The sequence below is a fragment of the Cyrtonyx montezumae genome, unplaced genomic scaffold (genome assembly GCF_038088225.1).
Source record: "Cyrtonyx montezumae isolate F1298 unplaced genomic scaffold, pur_monq_1.0 scaffold_13, whole genome shotgun sequence".
NCBI classification, from domain to species: Eukaryota; Metazoa; Chordata; class Aves; order Galliformes; family Odontophoridae; genus Cyrtonyx; species Cyrtonyx montezumae.
In genome coordinates this window covers 4,476,338-4,497,166 of record NW_027071859.1, presented here as the reverse complement: position 1 = coordinate 4,497,166, position 20,829 = coordinate 4,476,338, and the positions used below count along the sequence as shown (strand labels likewise).

The window sequence follows — 20,829 nt, the reverse complement described above, 5'->3', positions numbered from 1 at the left end:
AAAGTTTTAGTTTTGTGGTGACCTCATTTAGAGGCATCTTTCATTGTGACAGCTGATCCCCCAGTAGGGCAGGGCCTACTCCAGGATCCCAGGCTGCAAAAATAGATGCTTGCAAAACAATGCCTCTGGCTACGTATTCGTAAAAAAAATAAAACAAAAACAAAAACAAAACACACAAAAAAACATAGGGGTAGGAGCTGGTCTACTTTCAAACAGGCAAAATTCATCCTGCAGGATATAGGGAAAAGGAAAGTGCCGTGGGTTGCACTTTGCCTGCTTACTTCTCATCTAAGTTCAATTAAGGCTGCTCTCCCCCATTTAGATATTCGTTATGGCTACAGAGCTGAAGTCTGCAGCACTTCAGATCATGTTAGCAGAGCACGTGCATTCTGCCAGCACCTCAAATTCACCTTCTGAATGCCAGTTCGGTTTCTTCTGAAACTCCATTTCATCTGTTCAAACATTTCCCTGTTCAGGTTTAGTGAAGTCTGTGCTCTATGCTAAAGGCACCAACCATGAAGCAATACATGCACAGGTAATCCACCTTAACATTTTTCATTTAGTAAAGATTGTAGGATCAAAATATGTTGCATCATACCTACATTAATAATAGAAAAACCCTACGGAGAAATATTGACTCTGTAGCGAATTATCTCAATTATACCATTCCCTAATGGATCATATCATGGTATCTGAAGAAATCGTTTAAGGACTCACAGAGCAGTAAAGAAAATCTTTCTCAAGTGTTTAAGCTAATTAAAATAGTTAGAAAAATCATACAAGAGTTGAAAAACTGGACTACCAACATGGGGGCTGGACTTGATCATCTCTATAGAGGTTCCTTCCAACACCTACAATTCTGTGACTCTGTGATCCAGCACTACTTACATTTATGAAAATGCTCAGTGCAGCAAAATCCTTTAGATTTCAACAACTTATCTTCAAAAATGCATTGCTTTTATTGACAACCTCCCCTCCTTTTTTTAAGTGCAATGATGTTGCAGCATCATGTAAAACAAAACAGTTTATTTTGCAGCCTCTAAATAAACGAGCAGCTGTTTCCCTGATGGAAATTACTTTTTTTTTTCATTTGTTTCTTTGAATTTATTAAACAATTACACACACTACTATAACATCCTGAGACATCACTGGATATATGACCACAGCAATAAAGCTGAATTCCAGTCTGCCAGAATAAATCTAGGTATCAGCATGCCAAGTACAAAGCCATTGGACCATAAGCTGTACCAAGAAAATGAGTTTGCTACAACACAAATACCAGAAAAAGCTTTACAAAACCCACAGACAACAAGCAGTCTCCCATTCACAGTCTGTAATGCTGAGTATGTATGTTCTCATTTGTTCCCGTGACTCATTTTTTGGCACACAGTGCTCCTCTACAGCAAGGAAATGCTTTGAGTTTCTTACTTAACAGCTGACCAGCTGCAGAGCTGTTTTGCTGAAATGCTCTTGATATTTGGCTAACACACGACCGACTGAACCACCCAACACTTCTCAATGCAGATGGAATGGGTAAGCAAAGGTCCTTACCTTCGGCTGGGTCCTGCTGCTCCCAGAAGCAGCAATGGCAGCAAGGATTCGGTGCAGCACATGGGGTAAGAATAAGAAAGACAAAAGAAAAAGATTGTTAGCTACAGGGACTTCAGCTTAATTGCTTTACCATTAATATCTCATTTTGGAGCACTGTATTTAAAAAGTTTGTTCTTTTCCTCCAATCCCTCCTTAAACGAGCAGAGAATAGAAAGTCCTTTACTTGGTCATGTGCATAACTGAAAACTTTCTGACAGAACACAGTGAGCACCAGAACAGTCTTTAAGACAACAGCACAGCAGCACCAGTGCAGCAATGAATCAGACACTGGCACCAGGTTATGCAGCATCCTGTCATGCAGAGGACTGGAGAAGCCCTGCAAACACAGCCACAAGAAAGTGATGCTCTCTTCGCCCTGGACCTTGCAAATGGGACTGGTAAGCTCCACTGATTTCTTTTGAGAGGACAGGAGCTGTTAAGATCACTTTCTTGCTGCTCACATGGGTTGAGAAGTGAGTTTAAGAATCGTAACGTCAGCACGACCTCTCAAAAATCATTATTTACAAATCAAGTCCACTATTTCTTTTTACTCAGGTTTGAATCTGATATGAATGTATCTCACCCACCAGGACTGAGCAGCACTTTGGCTAGCAGTGGCAGGACTGTTACTGAAGCCAGTGTTACCCTGCAGCAGCCACACCACAGGGTCTTTCAAGTTAGCAGAGCAGCTGCTGCTCACAAGGAAGGTCACTCTTCTTATAGAACAAGGCAAACACAGGGTTTGGGCTCAGAGCATGAGTTCAGTGCACAGAGATGTTGCCCTGCCCTTGATTCAAACCAACAACTCTGCTCTGTCCCAGCCCAGTTCCCAGCAGGATTGTACTGTGACACTGCACTTGACCTTTCCAGCCCTTAATACAGCACATTTTACTGTGCACGTACACTAAAACAGCAATAAGGTTATAATCTGAAAAGTCCTGTCACATACTGTAAGAGGATGGAGTACACTAGGATATATATCAGGTTTAGTTTAGACTGAAGGTCTTAAAACAAGTATCTCATTTTCTAAAGGTGTGCACATACACGTGGAACCACGTTCTACTGCCTCACTTAACACAATCATGCATGAAAGGAAACCCTACATCAAGAAATGTTGGAATTTAGGATACAGATAGCTGTCCCATGCTCTTGGACTAAAAAAGAGCAACACTGCCAAATGTTTCCCTAAGGAAAGGATGAAGGGTGCACACCGTACCACACAGGAGCGTGCTGTGCACATCCTGACCCATCATCCCGCAGCTGGGCCCAGCAAGCTATGAAATGATTCACAGCACGACTGGAAACCCCATGGGAAATAAACAGATGGAAGGAAGCAGCACCCAGACCGCTGGGTGCCCCCAGGAGGCTCCCTGCCCCACTACGGTGCGTTGTTATCATCTGCCAAGGGGTGATAGAAAGACAAACACCAATGGCAGACAGCATCCTATGCAAAGCACAGACAGCAGTGAGACATACAATCAATGCTGCTATTGTTAAGGCTGAGGCAAGCACAAAACCCCAGAGGATTCCAATATCGAGCACTGTGTGCAAAATAGGCCCAGGACAGGGAGGGAAGGCTGAACTTCAGCCACTGAAGGATGTCACTAAGAGGTTTTTGGCTTCATATTTTTACTTGAATCCAGACTGACAGGACTTCCCTTGGCCAGCCCTCTTTGTATCTTTTTTTTATAGCTGCTACCAAACAGAAATGGGGGGAAGTGAATGTGTCTCTCGGGCTTCTAAAATATCAGTCTATTGCACATTATAAAGGAGTAAGGGAATGCTCTCAGAACACCTGCCTGTATTTATCAGTATTTTAGTTGCTGCAGCCAAGTGAGCATAAATGTTATTTCAAGAGTGAGCGATGACACGTAGCCCAGAGCACTCATTTCTTTGCAGGCTAGCTCTTATGTTGCACAAGCTACACGACCAAGACGGATTTTGCTCCATATTAAAATGCCAGTGGCTCCACAGATCTCAGGCATAATTTAAACACTGGATAAAACCAGAGCAGTTCTCAGCTGGGACCATTGGTATATGCCCAACACCACTATGAGCCTTTGGTTTCTGCTTTGGTTTGTTAGCATCGCCTATAATTCTAATGGCATCCTCAAGCAGAATAAACTACTCTGTTCAGTTCAAGTTATTAGAGCTATTTTAATGGCCTCTTAAATCAGCTTTTGCTCTGGCTTTCCACCTTAAAAAGGAGTGGGAACGTGTAGCGGCAGTAAGTACATTTTGGCAAATTTAGTGGGAAAAACAACACAGCAAATGAGGAGAGATGAAAGATGACTGGGGGAAGGCAAGGACAACTCAGACCTTATCTTTCTGTGCAGCTTAAAGATAGCAGCCAGCTGACATGTCAGCACGTGCTCTGCATCAGTCACAGCACATCCTGCTTCTTGCTGCACTCAGAACTGGGTGAGCAGGACAAAACTGAGGGGCAGCAAGTCAGAAAGTAGGGGGAAGAGGTGCAGGGGCTGTATGATGCCATCTAACAAGCCAGAATTGTTGTATTTTATTTCTTTTCTTCTGAAAAACAACATTTCCGATAGCAGTAGCGACATTCATACTATAAACTGTGATGATACTGCCCCATAGCACAAGGCTATGGCTGCTGTTTTCACGGAATTAAGGCACAGCATTTGACATTTTCAGAAGATTCTGGAAAACAAAGAATGTATCGTAAAAAATGTTGAAGTGAAAAAAAAAAGGAAAAAAAACACAACAAATCAGGGAGAGGAAACCATTTCAACTGTAACTATGAATTGGGGAAGTCCTAGAAAATATTGCTTTCCACTTTCAACCTTCCATAACCGCTGCAACAATAAGCACATCAGATTCCAATACAATTAGAGCCATACTGTGTTTTTCAGCGGGAACTGCTCAACAGAAACTCCAGAAAGAAGCTGAAGACCCAAGAGGAAAAGCAAACCAATGAGGAAAAACTACATGGGGCTTCACAGCAGAATGGTCTTGGCATCTCCCAACAACACCACACCTTCAGCTATGCTCCTGAGGAGCTGCCAAGGCAGCCAAGCTTGTTTGCCTTAGATCAATTTGTATTCACCCGTGTTTTATTATAAGTCAAGTTGGCATCATGTGTCACAGTAATTTATCCTTTGGATGCAAGAACAACTCAACTTAGCAGAAAGTTCATTCTTTTTAAAGTTTGCATGGATATAATCCAGACCATTCCATTCTTAACATCAGCTGATTTCTTAATGCCCCTGGATTACAGACCCTATTACACCACGATGGCTCCACGCTTCCAAACAGATTTGAAAGAAATGCTGTCGTAACTCTTACCTACCTGTGCAACCCAGTCTAGGGAGCCTGCTTTGGCTGTGGGGTTGAGATATCTCTAGAGGTCCCCTCCAGCCCCTACAGTTCTGTGACACTGTGACTCACTTCTGCTCAGCACACATGGGAATCTCAACACAACAGGACAAGCAGCCCCTGTGCTGGTCTCAGGATGGACTCAAGGTGAAGAAACTCGAGTGCAGCACCTACAGGACAAACTTCAGGTGGACTGCAGAGGTCCCTTAAACCTCAGCCATTCCAAGACTGTATTAGTAATTTGCAAATGAAAGCAGTACAGTAACTATGCCGAGTTCCAACTCATCTGTGTTTTACCTCAGCTGGTCCCCAGAACAAGTGACTAATGCTATGCTGGGCAGAATTACTTGTCTCACAGCTCTGGACAGAGCTTCCCCACTCAAACTCCTGTGGAAATAAAATAAAATATAAACAACAACACTGTGGGAGAAGGATGCTTGGGAATATCTAAGAAATTCAGATCTCACATTCCCAAAACCTCTCCATATGGCTGAACTAAGCCTACGTGGGTTCTGTTTGAAAAGCAATGGGCTAAAAGTTAATGGCTTCATGGGCTGAAGGGTTTTCCACAAATTTCATCCTTCAAACAAGATTTCGGAGTGTGAGCCCAGGCCACATCTCTGAGAGTAAATACTGGATGAAGCTGAATACCAAAAGGACCTCTGCATTGCTCATGCTGTCTCAGCATTAAACAAGATTTAACACAAAGTTTTGCAGTCTTGCATTCTGGAATAGCCAAGCTTATGATTTTCAAGTTTACCATTTCCATGAAGAAGCAAATAATTCCTCTGTTGTACTGCAAGAGCTTCCTAGCATGAAGAAGCTGTTAATGAACAGCTCTAGCATCAGCTGGTCACAAGGCACACAACTCCATGTCAGAAGCTTGGGAGCTTGCCTATCTTTCTCAAGCAGATTCTTGAACTGGAAGCACATTTCTATCTGATTAAGAATGAGGTTTTTTTGACATTGAAATGTTACGACTTCTGCTGTTTCAGCTCCAGAATCTCTTTCCTAAAGCCAGTTAATGGCAAAACAAAATTTATTAACATAATGAATCGTCGAACAGAGACATAACTGAAATACAACAGTAAGGCAACAGATAAGAAAATGGAGAAATCACCAAGAAGCTGTTTCCTCTTCTTCCACATATCACACAAACACAACTTGAAACACTTTTTTTTTGCACATACAATGAGGAAATGTCTACTAAATCAGGTTTTGATCACTTCTTTATCCCACAATACCTAAAAATCAACTTTCTAGAACATATCAGAAGATAAAGTGGTTAAGGTTGCTGCGTTTATGTCTATAAATATTCTTTCCCATTTCTTAACATAGATCAAGTACTATCAAAACATTGTGCCCCACGAGATTGCTCCAATTTCTATATGATAACCAATTAATAATGCTCTTAGAGTTTCAGTTTTCCTTCCCCACCTCTGGCTGAAACCACAATGCTTTGAGGGAAAAAAAACCCACCAAACCTGCAAGCAGAACTACTCCCTTTAAAACAAAGTCCCCAGATATGTCAAAGAAAATGTAAAAGAGCATAGACGGTTCAGAGCTCGGACTTGTGTAGCTAAAAGGAACAAAAGTGATCACTGTTGCTTAGAAAATTCCTCTGGTGCTGCAGGCATTCCAAGCATAGTTGGCGGTTACTTAGTTCCTACTGACAAAACTAATTTTCACCAGCTCACTCAAAGAAAGGGATTGAAAAACAAGAACTTGGGCAGCACAGGAGCTCTGTGGGTTCAGGGTATTTTCTAGTCAATGCTAAATCTCCCGTAGTGTTTGTCTCCCCACGTTCCAGTGGTGCATGTACCCCATAAAGTTCTATTATCACAAGGGGGTTACAACTTCATTCTTTTGTTTGTACACACTTAGATGTTGGGATGCTATTGTGCTCTAAGAGAATGTTTGGTGAGCATCCAGTACCCAGACTTTCAATTACTATTGTGCACTGGAATACTTTTTAATGAAGCCTGATGTAGCTAACGTTTTCTAACCATTGGAGAGGATAACAGGAGGAACAGCTTAGGTTTGGCAGCCTTTCAACTCCATGGAGAGATCTCCAGATGGACACACCAAGGTCCCAGCCCGGGATGTGGCAATAAAAAACCTTCTGCCTCTGGGACCGCCACACAAATGGCTTCAATCCCAAACAATCAGCCCAGGAGTGGTGTGATGAGCCTCTGGAGAGGCAGAGAGCTCAGGGTGTGCATATGTACGTGTATAGGTGCATGGGAACCCTGCTCATGTGGCAATCTTGTTCAACAGCATCACAGCAGCAGTGCAAGCACAGGCATTGCTTCCAGTACAACCTTTAGCTACACGATTAATCCTAAAATAAGCTATAGTGCATTATGCAAACCAAAAGGGTTAGACTAAAAGACATCACTGAAATGTCCACACAAGCCACGGGCGTAAAGGATACAGTTCAAGATGGAAACACTGGAAAAAAGAGCAGTACTGCAGGCTAACACAGAGGAAAACCTCTACACCCAACAGACTTGCTAGCGGGATGTTTGTGTGGAAAAGCTTTCCTGATGTGGACATAATTACATGTTGTGAAGATACTTCCAAAGATCCTTTTACAGGAAAGGGGAAGCCAGTCTGTATTTTCACAAGGCTTCTTCAGTGGCACAACAGAGCCTACAAAAACAGCAGTTGCAGGAGGTAATGCTGCCATTAGAATTACTTCATCGTACTGCAAACAGGAGGAAAAAAACAAACAAAACCCAACCCCTTGACCGTCTGGCAGCTACTGGAATCCTTGGAGAGTTACATCAGAACTGCTCCAGAAGTTGCAGCACCCAACAGCTGATTCTGTGCTTTCCTTCTCCCTCAAAAAGCAGAGATCCCTTTTGGCTGCGACATCACAATGTGAAATATTTTTTTCTCATTCCTAGACTACTTTCTGAAAGCAAACACATGCAGAATTCCTCATTCAACTATTACGGTGTTTTTGTTGGCTTTTAAAAAATCATTTTACCCCCCCCCCCCCTTTTTTTTAAAACAAAATATACGTTCCATAATCGTAAAAACAAGTATTTTCTTTGAAGAGTTTCAGCCTACCCCCTTTACCTTCCCCAAATCACAGAACACCTACTCATTTACAGAAACATCCTTCTACTCCTCTTTCCTTGGAGGTTTTGACCTCAGTCAGTGCATCTGTGTGAGCATACACATCTGAGCCTCCAGGGCAGAGGTCCCAGCATTGATTCTGCTGGGGAAAATCATTCCAGGAAATCTTTTCTGTGTCTGCTTTCAGCCACCTATGCATACTGCAGCAACAGTTTGGAAAGACTGGCCTTGCTTTTCTCACTTCAAATTTATCTCAAGGCCTAACATGACTCTTTGGAGCAGGATGGTGTTTCTTACGGACACAGCAGAAGGGTGGAAGTTGGGAGGAAGCCAAAGCAATGCCTGTATCTCTTCCACCAATAGATGGAATGTGCATGAAATAACTCCCCCCCCCCCGCCCTTGTGCATGGTGTGAGAAATGTCAGCACTCTTGTCCTTCAGGAAGAACAACTTGCTGACATTCAGAGAAATTTCTAAGAGGAGTCTGCTGGTAGCTTGAAGTAGAAAGAAAATAAATAAAGAAAAATAAATAGAAATCATAAGCATTCTGTTGTCATGTTCACATCCCAAAAGAACTTACATTTATCTCACGAATGCCCACGCAATTTATATTTCAGATAGCCAAAAAAACTGCGACTGAGGAAACACATGCCAGCTTGTTGGCCTAACCAACAAGTCAAATTGCCTGCTTCAGCTTGTTTTCTGGTTCCACAAACGTGCCTTCTTGCCTTTAAGCCAAGAGGAACATCCTCATCAATTTGAGGAGACATCTGGACTCAGCTCTCCACCTCCTTCAGCTCATCCTTTAGCCACTAAGCAAGCAGGTAACATGTGAAACAGTGCAGTTGAAAGGAAAAAATCATTATGGACACCTTTTGTATGGAACACCATCTTGGTGCACTTGGGGCACGCACAATGTGTTTATGCCATTGGGAATTTCACTGCATACGCTGTCCTGTTTCTGAATGTGGGTGCAGTTTCGGCATCACTGACCCAGTGTTCAAGAGGACAGCTCTGAGCACAGGCACAGCACCTAACTTGGAGACGTTTTTGGTGCCTTCTGAACTAGGCAGCTGATATGCAAAGGGTTATTTTCAAATGGCAAGTCTATACACAACACGTGCTGGATCCAGCTCCATGCTAGAGACTCGAGTAGTATTTAAAACTATACACACAAGGGAAAGCACAGATGACATTGATCTAGTTGTACAGGGGACAAACATAAGAGCTGCAGGCAGAAAGGTTTGATCATTAGCATAAAAGATATCTGTCTTGCTTCCATGGTTCAGTAGCTCCCTGGATTTCCTTATTTCAGCCCATACACATTCCACGATCTCAGTGATAAGCGAGAGGCTGTTGCACAGTATCTGTGTATTATCAACTCTAACCTCCCGCTGACACACAAGGAGCCTGCAAGGTACAAGCACAGCACAACACATCTGAACCACTCAAGTAAAATGCAGTTTGCCAACAGCAGCTTGTCAATATGCTGGCATCTTGAAAACAGCACTTTAAAAAAATCTTCATGCTTTCTGAAGTCTCAAACATTTGGCTATATAGTAAAATTACAGTGTTTGATAGCTTTCACAAGAAGGAAAACTGCTACACTTTCTTTTACTCTTCCCAAGAACATGGACTGCACAACTAACCTCCTCTCTGATCAGCTCCCTCAGTAGTGTCTACATTTCTCCAATCCATTTTAGCCAAGTGATAACAATATGAAGACAATGCAGTTGGAAGCAATCAATACCTACTGTGACATTCACTGTCAGCCAAATGTCAACAGAAATGTGAAGTATTTGGCATACGTTGATATGTTACTCTTTCTTCACGAAGATTTCAAACCTTTTTACCCTGCACCTTACTGATGTAAATTCACTCAGTTTCACAGCTTCAAAATCACAGCTCTGCCACAAAGATGTTAAAAAAAGATGTTGAGATTGCTTTCCTCACCTACTCATATCCCCACTATCGAAATTTTCTGCTGACGTTCCAATATGATACACTCTCAGGACTGGAATCAAGCTACTAGATAACTTGGCATAAGAAATAAGTAAAATCTTGTCTGCTTTTCAGGGTAAAATGCACTAAGCTGCTCTGCTGCCTGACCTAGAAAAGAAATCCTCATCCTCAGTGTGTCACTCGAATCAGCTGTTCTTTTCCCAGCACATAGATGGGAAGTCCTTGGAGGGAATAAGCTTTAATTGACCTGTTTGCTGGAAAGCAAAGGGAAAATACAGCATATTATGAAAATTACAGGCAAGCCTTCATCATGACAGCTCAGCTCCTGTGTCCTGTATACGCCTTGCTAATGGCTGGGGACCACAGAAAAAATGTCGCAGTGCTGTAGGCAAACATTCCATTCTGTTTAAACCTAGAATTACACAAAAGCATACAGATCTGCATAACGAATCTGTTTCAAAACCAAAACCACCTTTGTTATACAAAAGGAGAGACAAACCCCTGCAAAGGCTACAAGGTAAAGCCTTGCAGGCCCACGATACATAAGCACATGCAAGGAGCAGATGAATGTATGACCACGACATCAGCACTGCCTGAAGCTGCTGCAGTCCTGAGCAGGACTACAACACTGCAGGTGTATTCTCCATTTTTATTTCCTTCTATTTGCAAAACAGCTATTTCTTCAGTACTTGGGGGGGAGAAGCACAAACTATTTCTGTCTAAGTAAGCGCTACCAATTCGCTGTAGCATTTTCCTGTGCCCTTCAATTTCCTAAATTCAGCTTTTGTCTGCAAGAAGAACTTACGCATCTGCTTTGTCTATTCTTCTTCCTCCCACCTTAGCAAATCACTGTGGTCATTTCTAAGTGTAGGAAATATTTGTGAACTGTTCTTGACTCAACACACCACAGAACTATTTCAAAGCACTGCAGTTCTCTCACGCCCATTGTGTTCCAGCTGAGCGCTCTCATCTGGGGAATCAGATAATCCTGAAGTATTTCATGGGGAAGGTCATTTTGAATACTCTTTCTGTACTTCTTGTTCCAGCAATCTTTATTTATTCTTGTGTATGACAAAACATTTCACTAAACACTTGTACCAGCACCCATCACCTTCAAAAACACATCAGGCAGCTGCATAAGGGCTTGTACTTTGCTAGTCACTAACTTATTCATGATGGAAAAAAAAAACAACAAAAAGAACACAAAAATCAGGAACAAGGATTGGAAAAGATGTGTGACTAATGGTACCAATTGCAAAACAGTATAAAGCATCTGGCTACGAAGTTAATTTAGAAGTAACCTAGCTGGAACAGCCATTGGAACTGAGGTTGGTAAAAGCTCTATGTACATTTTGGCTGACAAAACATTCTTCCAGAGACCATGGCCTGCAGCACTGAGAGAAGCAATCAAGGATTAAGTTATCATTTCACTGCCTTGGCAAGAGAGTTCAGCTGCGTAGCAAGGTAAAACGCACATCGTACACTATCAGTTATCCCTCTTACCCAAACAAATTGTGTCAGGCTAATTCCCACTGTGTAGTTTCTTGCCAACTGCAGCTCTCGTGGTGTACTGCTTCAGGGTGAGGAGCTGCTTGCAAGGACGGAGCAGTTCCCACCCTAGGGTGACATCATTCCCAGTGCTCTCAATAGACAACTGCCAACAGCAGTCCTCAAACCTCTCATCAACTTGTAACACCTATGTTAAACAATAATCAGAATATGGTTTAGTGGGCATGCTGGCAATGGGCTGACTGTGGTCTTTTCCAACCTGAATGACTACGGTACATGGGGCTTCAGGATGAGCAGCTGCATGAGGACCTTCCCCACAGCAGCAAACCTCCCCTCCATGGCAGCCTGCAGGCACCCCTAGGCCAAGGTCAGGCTGAGCTGAACGCACAGCAGCTGCCAGTCAGATTTCCTCCTTCCTCACTCTTATCTCTAATTACTTCTAAGCGCTTCCCACAAGCAACACCATCTATTTGCTTCCTGCACTGCTCTTAAGCAGAGCCGTTTATCAACCCAGCATGCCTTGGCTTTTGAAACCCCTTTCAACACCTCCCCCTGTAAAAACAATAATCAACCTAAAAAGGAGCCTTCACCCCCTTCCCAACCTTTTCTGAAGCAAAACTGTTCATAAAATCATAGAACGGCTTAGGCTGGATGGGACCTTAAAGATCATCTAATCACAATTGTTTGGCTTTTCAGGAATCTTTGTTGTAACACAACGGTTTCACACGAAGTCCTAGCAAAGAGAGCAATCAATCACCTAGAAACTGTGCGGCTTCCCACTGTCAGGAATGATTAATACTAAACACACACACAGGCAATACAGAAAACACAGTAATAGCTCACGTCTCACTGCTGACACTGTGGTGTGGCCTTGTAAAATATTAATTTGTTAAACCTGCCACTGCTGTAGGAGAGGGAGGAACTGACTCTTGGAATAGCTTCTGGTCTCTGAGTACAGGAGTGGTTTCCATGTTCTTCATAAAACCTACAGAAAAAAAGCTTTTGTGAAGTGCCATCTGCCAATTCTGCCTTAATTCTGTAATTAAGGATGAGAAAGAACTCAACAGTCCAGAGAATCGATCACATTCCCTTGCTGTACCCTGGTAAAATTTATTGCTCCACATTTTCAGTTCTTCCTCTAAGTATCATAGAATCACAGAACATTTGAAGACCATCTGGTCCAACTCCCCTGCCATGACCAGGGACACCCACAGCTCCGTCAGGTGCTCAGAACCCAGCCTGACCTTGAACATCTCCAAGGACAGAGCACTCACCTCGTCTCTGGGCAACCTGAGCCAATGCCTCACCACCCTTACTATAAAATACTGTATCTCATAACCAGTTTAAACCTCCCCTCTCTTAGTTTGAAGCCATCTCCCCATGTCCTATCACAACAGAACCTGCTAAGGAGGCTGTTCCCTTACACACAACAGCTACTAAATGCCTGGAGTTGTCAGAAAATGATGTGTAATATCTTTATGAAGTGAATGCATATGTAGCATATGTTTGCACTGGGTTCTGTAACATTTTGGGCACAATACACTGCAAAAAAAAAGTTGAAATTCTGGAAGTCAACAACCCAAGAACACGATAAAGAAAAACATCAACTCTAACCTCAAATGTGAACTCATGCTTACTTCCATGCCCTGCTCTTCTCCTCCACAGCAGCCTCCAGCACTAGATTCTTGCCAGCAGCAATCAGCTGGTTTCACTTAAGTTTCTCTTTTCCTTTTCCAGCTCTCTGTTTAGGATACAGAGTGTGGTATGTGCCACATGGAAAAGTGTTTAATATTTTGTGGTCTGAGTGATTATTTCCAAAACAGTACGATAATCCATTAGTCTCACCTACATAGCTGAGACATTTCTTTTCCTGAAACTCACCTAAAGATGGTATCAAACTTGTCAGTTCCTGATTCCAGGTCTGTGTTGTGAAGAAGCTATTTTAAGTGCATTTTATTTGCAGGTGTAGGCTACAGCCACTTGCTGGTATTCATAAACAGAAACGAGATGTAAGGCTTTAATAGGGACCAAGGAGCCAAATGATGGCACATCCTGTGTTCTAACTTTGAACTTTGAGATTCCCTGCTGGTTGTCTCAACAAACTTTTGCTTTTTGATGCAATTAGTTGCCTGCCTGACTGTGATTCATATGGGACAGCATATGCAAAAGCACTTTATACTGCACAGTCATGATTTAGCACTATACACAGCAGTGTCCCTACAAACAATAACAAAAGCAGATGTTCCTCCCCGTATCTCAAGTACCACTTCTAATTAAACACATGCATCTCCAAGGAAAGCATTCGTTTTAGCTGAAGCTAAACCAAATTTAGAGATTACAAACTTGTAATTCCTGCAGTTCGTTCTGAATTGCAAACAGCACTGGCACAGGTTACTAGGAGGAGCCCCAGTCCTGGAGGCATTCGAGGTCAGGCTGGATGGGGCCCTGGGCAGCCTGATCTAGTGGGTGCCAACCAGCCCAAGGTAAGGCCTGGAACTACATGGCCTTTAAGGTCCATTCCACCCAAAGCCATTCTGTAATTCTATGATCTCTGTTGAGGAATAGGCAGATACTGGAATTTTAATGGATGAAGGAGAAACACTTTCAAAATGAACGAAAGAACTCTCCTAACCACACATATTTTGTTTCTCTAAATCAAGAACACATCAGACCACTTTGAGAAGCTAATAGCCAAATTCTTGAAACTATATACTACAGCTAACGCTTAAAACATAATACTTTATATGAAATGACAACAAGAACCATTCATCACACATACTTCCATGAAAATGTCACTACTGGACTCCATGACTCCTGGGGCACCCACGTGAGCTCACAAAGCAGCTTCCCAGTTACACTGGAAATCCCCATCAAACTGGCTGGGAGCATAACACAGTCTGAGAGTCAGCTGTTCCCCTTTCAGTTTGTATCATGACTGGACAAAATGTTTTGCAGTAAGAAGCAAACAGGTTGTAACCAAAAACATTACATCCCTCCCAGTGAAGGAAGGAAACAGCCTTCAAGCTTAAGTGCTATGTAGTGCAAGCAGAGAAAAATGAAAGGCCAGCAGCTGCAGTTCTTTACTGTTAGACCACGTGCATCAGCTAAATGCAACTATCTTCACTTCCAGTCTTCATTTCCACTTACAGAGTTTCCCAACTGCAATTCCCCCAAACAACGCAGATATCATTGGCCAGTTGGATGGTGCATCCTCACAAAATAGTGATAATAATTAAAAGATACACAGTTATTACCTCCTAACTGAAAGTACAGGGAGAAGGAGGGAGGGGGGAAGAAAAATCCAAACCCAACAGTCATAAGGTCTGCCAAAATTATCTTTGATATATACCATGCTGTTGAGCTCTTCTGCTGCACAGGGCTGAGATTTGTGAGATAAGATGGAGGTTTAGGCTGTATATAAGGAAAAACTTCTTTACAGAAGGGTTGTTAAGCACTGGAAGCACTGGAATAGGCCCAAGGAGGTGATTAAATCACTGTCCCTGGATGTGTTTAAAAACTGCCTGGATGTGGTGCTCAGGGAGAAGATTTAGTGGTAGGTTGTTAGAGTTAAGGCAGTACGGTTAGGCTGAGGTTGGACTTGATGATCTTGAAGGTCTTTTCCAACCTGAGCAATTCTATGATTCTATGACTTCTCCTCTTGCCTGTGGGAAACATTAAGGAAGCAGGAGCTTGCAGGCCAGTGGGGAGATAATCCAAGGTCAGCTGCTCTAGGATAAAGCCTGTGTTGCAAAAGAAATTATTTGTTAGCAGTTGTTTTCCCCAAAACACAGCCCTGAAAGCAATGGATATAAGAAGTCTCTCCTTCCAAAATATTTTGCAAAGGGAAAGCACCTAGCAGCTTGCTTTGATAAAAACCACTTAACACGTGTGAAATTAGTATCAGACATTCAGATAAAAGCCAGTGGACATCACAGGAACTAAATATAACAGATGACAAAGTATATAAGAGGAAAGAGGAGCAAAGGGAAATTTATATAAAGATCACATGTTCCAGCTGAGTAAGCTCCTGTAAAATCAGACTGCAATATATTGTCCTGCTGTCCTTAGCTACTGCTTGATTTTAACAGATAAGCCACTGTACCCAATTTTGGGGTTACTTTACCAGTATTTCTTTTCTCAAAAGCACCTTCAACTATGAGGCATTAACATTGAACTCTCAGCCATGTAAGCATGATTTTTTTTTTTTTTTGCAGAAAAACACAGCCCTGGGAGAGCCATGCATCTCTCCTGCACATAGTCAGCAAAGCACAAAGAAAAGGCAATGACATTTGGGAACCTACATGGCAAAGACTGAGGAGCAAACCCCTGCAGCCTCAAAGACACTTCAGTTTCTAGATTAAAAGCTGTTACAGAGGAACGGAACAGAAGAGGACCAAGCTCATTTTAAAACAGATTGAATATCAAGCAAATTGCCAAGTTATTCAACAGCACTGAAAAAAAGGGATGAACTCAGAAAGCATTTGGAAAATGCTCTCAGACATAGGATTTGATTTTTGTGTGGTCCTGCTCGTGGAGTAAGGGATTGGACTCAATGATCTTTGCTGGGTCCTTTCCAACTCGGGATATTCTATGTTTCTTTTACGTGACTCCTTCATATGGCTTCCATACCAGGCCACACGTTTCTACCATTCTCCACCCATTCTGCCTGCCTTTAAAAGAGATGAAACTAAACACATGCAGAAAGGACATACTAATTTAAATATATAGAAGAGAATGATGGCAGCTTTTAGGTAAGTCACTTTTGTTCCATAATCAACTTGACAGTATTCCTTTAACCTCATTACTGATCTGCAGCCAGTATAACAAAATAGACAAGATGTCTAATTACCATAATTTGGTGACTCTGGCTTACAAAATCCTTAAATGTTCACTCATGCAGCTGATTGAATGAGTCTGTCCATGCATAACCACAAACACAGAAAAGATGTTGAATATTCAATTTAGTCATCCAATGCTACAAAAACATGACACTACAATAATATTCCCTTCTACAGGTACTGCAGTTAACAGTTATAACCACTCTAGAATTGTCCCTGCTCTCAGAATATGTAGTCCAGGGTTTCTTTGAGTGGTTTGAGTTGGAAGGAGACATTAAAGGCCATCTGGTCCCACTCCCTACAGTGAACATGGACAGCCTCAGCTCCATCAGTGCTCAGATCCCTGTCCAGCCTGACCTTGGCTGTGTGCAGGGACAGGGCACCACTGCCTCTCTGTGCAACCTGTACCAGTTTCATAACTAGCCCTCACAAGGATCTAGCCATGCAGGCATTTAAGGGGTTGGTGTAAGCACAATGATGGAGAAGTTGAAAGATGAGCCTCACTGTGAGGTCATCACACCCCGTTTCTTTTGTGCAATTAATTGATAGCAGCTTCTTGTCATGTGGCACTTAACAGCAGTGCAAAGTGGAGTTTGCTGTCAGTTCCTTGTTCACGGGACTTGGGTTCCCAGCGTGAGTTGTTGCTGCCAGATCAGGTATAGGAGGAGAAGAGGGTTTTTTGTCTTTGCCACCAACCTGTACCCACTGTAGTTACTGAAGTGTGGGAGAGAATGGAGAACAGAAATGCACTGCTGCTATCACGCTGGTTAAAATACATGCAAAGAGCCTTACATAAATGGTACAAATATAAATCAAAAGGTCCGCAGCATTCAGGCCATAAATGAACATTTATGCAAGGCTGGACCAGCATGAAGATATGCAGGTTCACTTTTTTGGCTGATATCACTGTCCAGTGCCACACAGTGCCAGGAGTAAGCTCGATACTGAAAGCAGAAAGGCTCTGAAGCATTAAGAAGTCTGCACAGCAAGAATTCAGGCAGATACTTGGCTCACACAGAAGAGCTTTCAACCCCACTGCTGACGTTTGTCTGGCTGGTAAAAGCAAGCACCTGAAGAAACTTTCCCTTCCCTCTCTCTCCCTTCTTATACCTTTATTTTTTCCCTTGACCTTCAACTTTCCCATCATCAATTTAACAACTGAGTGCTCCCAGAGGAAGAGTTGGGCCGTGCAATACCAAACATGTAAGTTTCCATTTATTGTTCCACAGAATGAGAGGAAAATACAGCCTCTCCAAGCACAACACTGTGTTTTAAACATCACATTTGCCTTCCAGAGTTGAAAGGGAAAGAAATGTGGTTAAAACATGACTTGCAAAAAGAAAGGAAGAGAAAAAAATGTTACAGGCATAAAGCTGTATTGTAAGAGATTGCTTGAAAGGCTGCCAACTCTGCGATTCCCCACAGCTTCTTTGCAAGAAATACACTCTACGAACTTGAGGAATACCTAGTATGATTTTTAGCTGCCATACAGTTTCAAGTAGGATTCTGATACCAAAAGCTTTTTAAAACCTCAAGTTCTTCTGTAAGACTTGCCAAGCCTGTGGCAAGTCCAGTGCTCCTGTCAGAAATCTGACCATTCTCTTTGCCCCAAATCACTGAGCAAACCCAACAGACATTAGCAGCAAAAAATCAAATCTCCTCCTACCCTCACCAAGTTATCTATTCTGTTCCAGTGAGAGTGGTCTTTAAGTTCAAGTGCTAAACTCTACATCAGGGTTTTATAAACCTCAGATCAGGCAAGCGCTTGGGTTTGTGAGTGTGTCTGTAACCTGGCTCAGCAGCATTAGCTCAGGTACCTGTTCTAACAAAATCCACACAGCTGACTCAGAATGCTATGATTTGAATGGGATGCTTCTCTTTTTTCATTTGAAATAACAGAAAAACACTGAGAGTCTCTTGAAGGCTCCTGCATTGTTCTCCACTGTACGGACTTGATAAAGGAGAACGGTAACTCATCCAAGGCTTAATCTGTTGGCAGCAGACAGAGCTCAGAGGTTTCTTTACCTCCCTCCATGCTGCATGGTTTATTGCCTATCGTGCCAATCTAAGGCAGAGGCTTTCTCAACACAAGTCATTTTGTCTTGCACTAAGAGCTTTAGAAAGAAGGCAAGAGTAGGGAGGCTTTATTTCTTAGGACCTGTAAACATGCATTGCCTTATACCAGGGCAAGCCTTCCTTCCAGCCAAACTGACATTAGGAAACACTAAAACTGAATCAGTTAAATGCATCATTTACCTTCTGTATCTGTACTACAACCATCCACACCACTGTAAAATTATTACCTATCATGTCCTCACCATATTCAGAGATGGTAATGCTAGACACACTAAAGCAAGGCAGATTAAGCTGGCCATTTAACACCAGCTGTATCACCACTCCCTCCAGCTTGTGCCAGGCCATCACAGCTCCCTGTACAGAAGGCACTGCTCCAGTATTTGGACCCACTATTAAAAAAGGTATGCAACATTCCTATTTAGTATTTCATAGAATCACAGAGTGGCCTGGGTTGGAAGAGACCTCAAAGCCCACCCAGTCCCAAGCCCTGCTGTGGGCTGGGTGTCCCTACCAGCTCAGGCTGCCCAGGGCCCATCCATGGCCTTGGGCACCTTCAGGGATGGGGCACCCACACTCTGGGCAGCAGCACCAGGGCCTCACTGCCCTCTGAGTAAAGACTCTCCTCTGAACATCTAACCTAAACCTCCCTCCCCTCTTTTAGTTTAAAACCACTCTCCCTTGTCCTATCAATTAAGAAAACAAGAATAAATAGCTAAAAGCATTTCATATTACTGACCTGTAACTACATGACAGAGACGTTCACGACAAAAACATTTGTCTTGCATCTGTTTTGTATCATGGGAATAACTATTTTATGGAATGATTCTAATAAAATCCCAGAATAAAAAACGCCACAGCAAGGAGCAAGTAGGCAAGGCTGCAGCTTTGAAAATGGTCTTGCTTTCACAGAATGACTTTCAAATATCAAAGGCTAGAAATCAAAATTCTTTCTAGCCCTCTGTAGCAAGGAAACAGCACCAATAATGCTCCAAATAAATAAGGAACCCAAATGAGAGCAGGAAGCATTCTCAGCCAAACCTCTATGGTATCAACAATCCTGAGCGCCAGCAGATTAGCAGATCAGTAAATAAGGCAGAACAAGGAAAATAATGAAACGGTATCACTTAACCTGCTAGAAAATATCCTTGTTGTTGCCAGCAGCTTAGATGCCCCTATTTACTCTGAGAGTCACAGTCCAAGTGAGCTGTGTTATGCCAGCATCACTTCGCTGCTGCCACAAGAGCACTTGTAGCTGATCTTAGAACCACAGAGTCATAGAATCGTGGAAACGTTTGAGTTGGAAAGGACCCTTAAAGGTCACACAGCCCAACTCCTCTGTGATGAAGGGACATCTATAGCTCCAACAGGTGCTCAGAGCACCCACCACTTCCTTCCACTGCAATAAGCGGCCTGAGATGAGCAACAATAAAGCTTCTACCTGCATGAGTTCCTCAACCCCTACTCATTCAAATCCTGATAAAACAAAGTATTCTGAAGCAGCAATTCATGAGATAGGTGTATTACTTGCATTGCTGGTCCTGTGTGCAAGGCCTGTACTGAATAAGAAGTTATAAAACATGGTGATATGAAAACTAAAAACAAGCAAACAGAAAGACGATTCAATTCAGGCTATCACGCTTTCTCAGCATGTGGGAAGATGAATTTGAGAAGATTTTCGCTTCAACAAGTGAAGAAAAGAACTCACACACCTTCAAACTCCTGAACGGGCCATTAGGAGGTGCTTCTGAATAAAGGAACTTAGAAAAACAAGGAGTCTGAGCCATGACAGGCAAGTGTTTACAGGAAGGAACCTGCTCTGCCTGGATCTCACTGCTGTTGAAGCAAAGTCCCTTTGAAGTTCTCCATGCTTGCACGGTTCCAACTGTTAAATGGTAAAACAAACTTTCCAGGGGGGTAAAATACAACGCCAAGACTTACAGCTATGTAGTAGCTCCAAGGAGAAAAGGCAGCCAGAAGCAGGGATGTCACGTACTCACTTCCCTCTGCTGAGTCCATGCAGCATCTGTGGTCACCAGACACATCAGCCAGAGAAACTGTCCCCCAAAAAGGGAGAGCCACCCAAGACGACAGAAGATGCTGTTGTCCAGTTCCTGTAGTGCTAAAGGTTGGGGTTGGCCTTCTGTAATTTAAATAGGTACCATCTCTTTGGAAGTTCAGCGGTGGAAAGGTGCTATATGGACTCAGGAAGCGACCAAAAGCGAATGACTTGGCTCAGAAGAGCAGGGACACGTGCTTCTGAGGTACAAGTACAGGTAGCAGAAGCTTATGCCTGTCTCATCTGCAGGACACACAGTGTGATGCACTGGCACAGGGTGCCCAGAGATGAGGTGGTGCCCCATCCCTGCAGACAGCCAAGGTCAGGCTGGATCTGGATCCGAGCAGTGGTGGAGCTGTGGGTGTCCCTGCTCAT

General features: G+C 42.9%; 1 protein-coding gene across 2 annotated transcripts in view; it reads right to left on the bottom strand.

The window, feature by feature from the left end:
- KIF13B (kinesin family member 13B) overlaps nucleotides 1-20,829 on the bottom strand; it is a 111,864-nt gene that overhangs the window by 66,558 nt on the left and 24,477 nt on the right. For both annotated transcript variants that reach the window (XM_065730482.1, XM_065730483.1), the window contains exon 3: nucleotides 1,552-1,567. In XM_065730482.1, coding sequence (XP_065586554.1) covers nucleotides 1,552-1,567 — 16 coding nt within the window. The remainder of the gene's footprint in view (nucleotides 1-1,551; nucleotides 1,568-20,829) is intronic.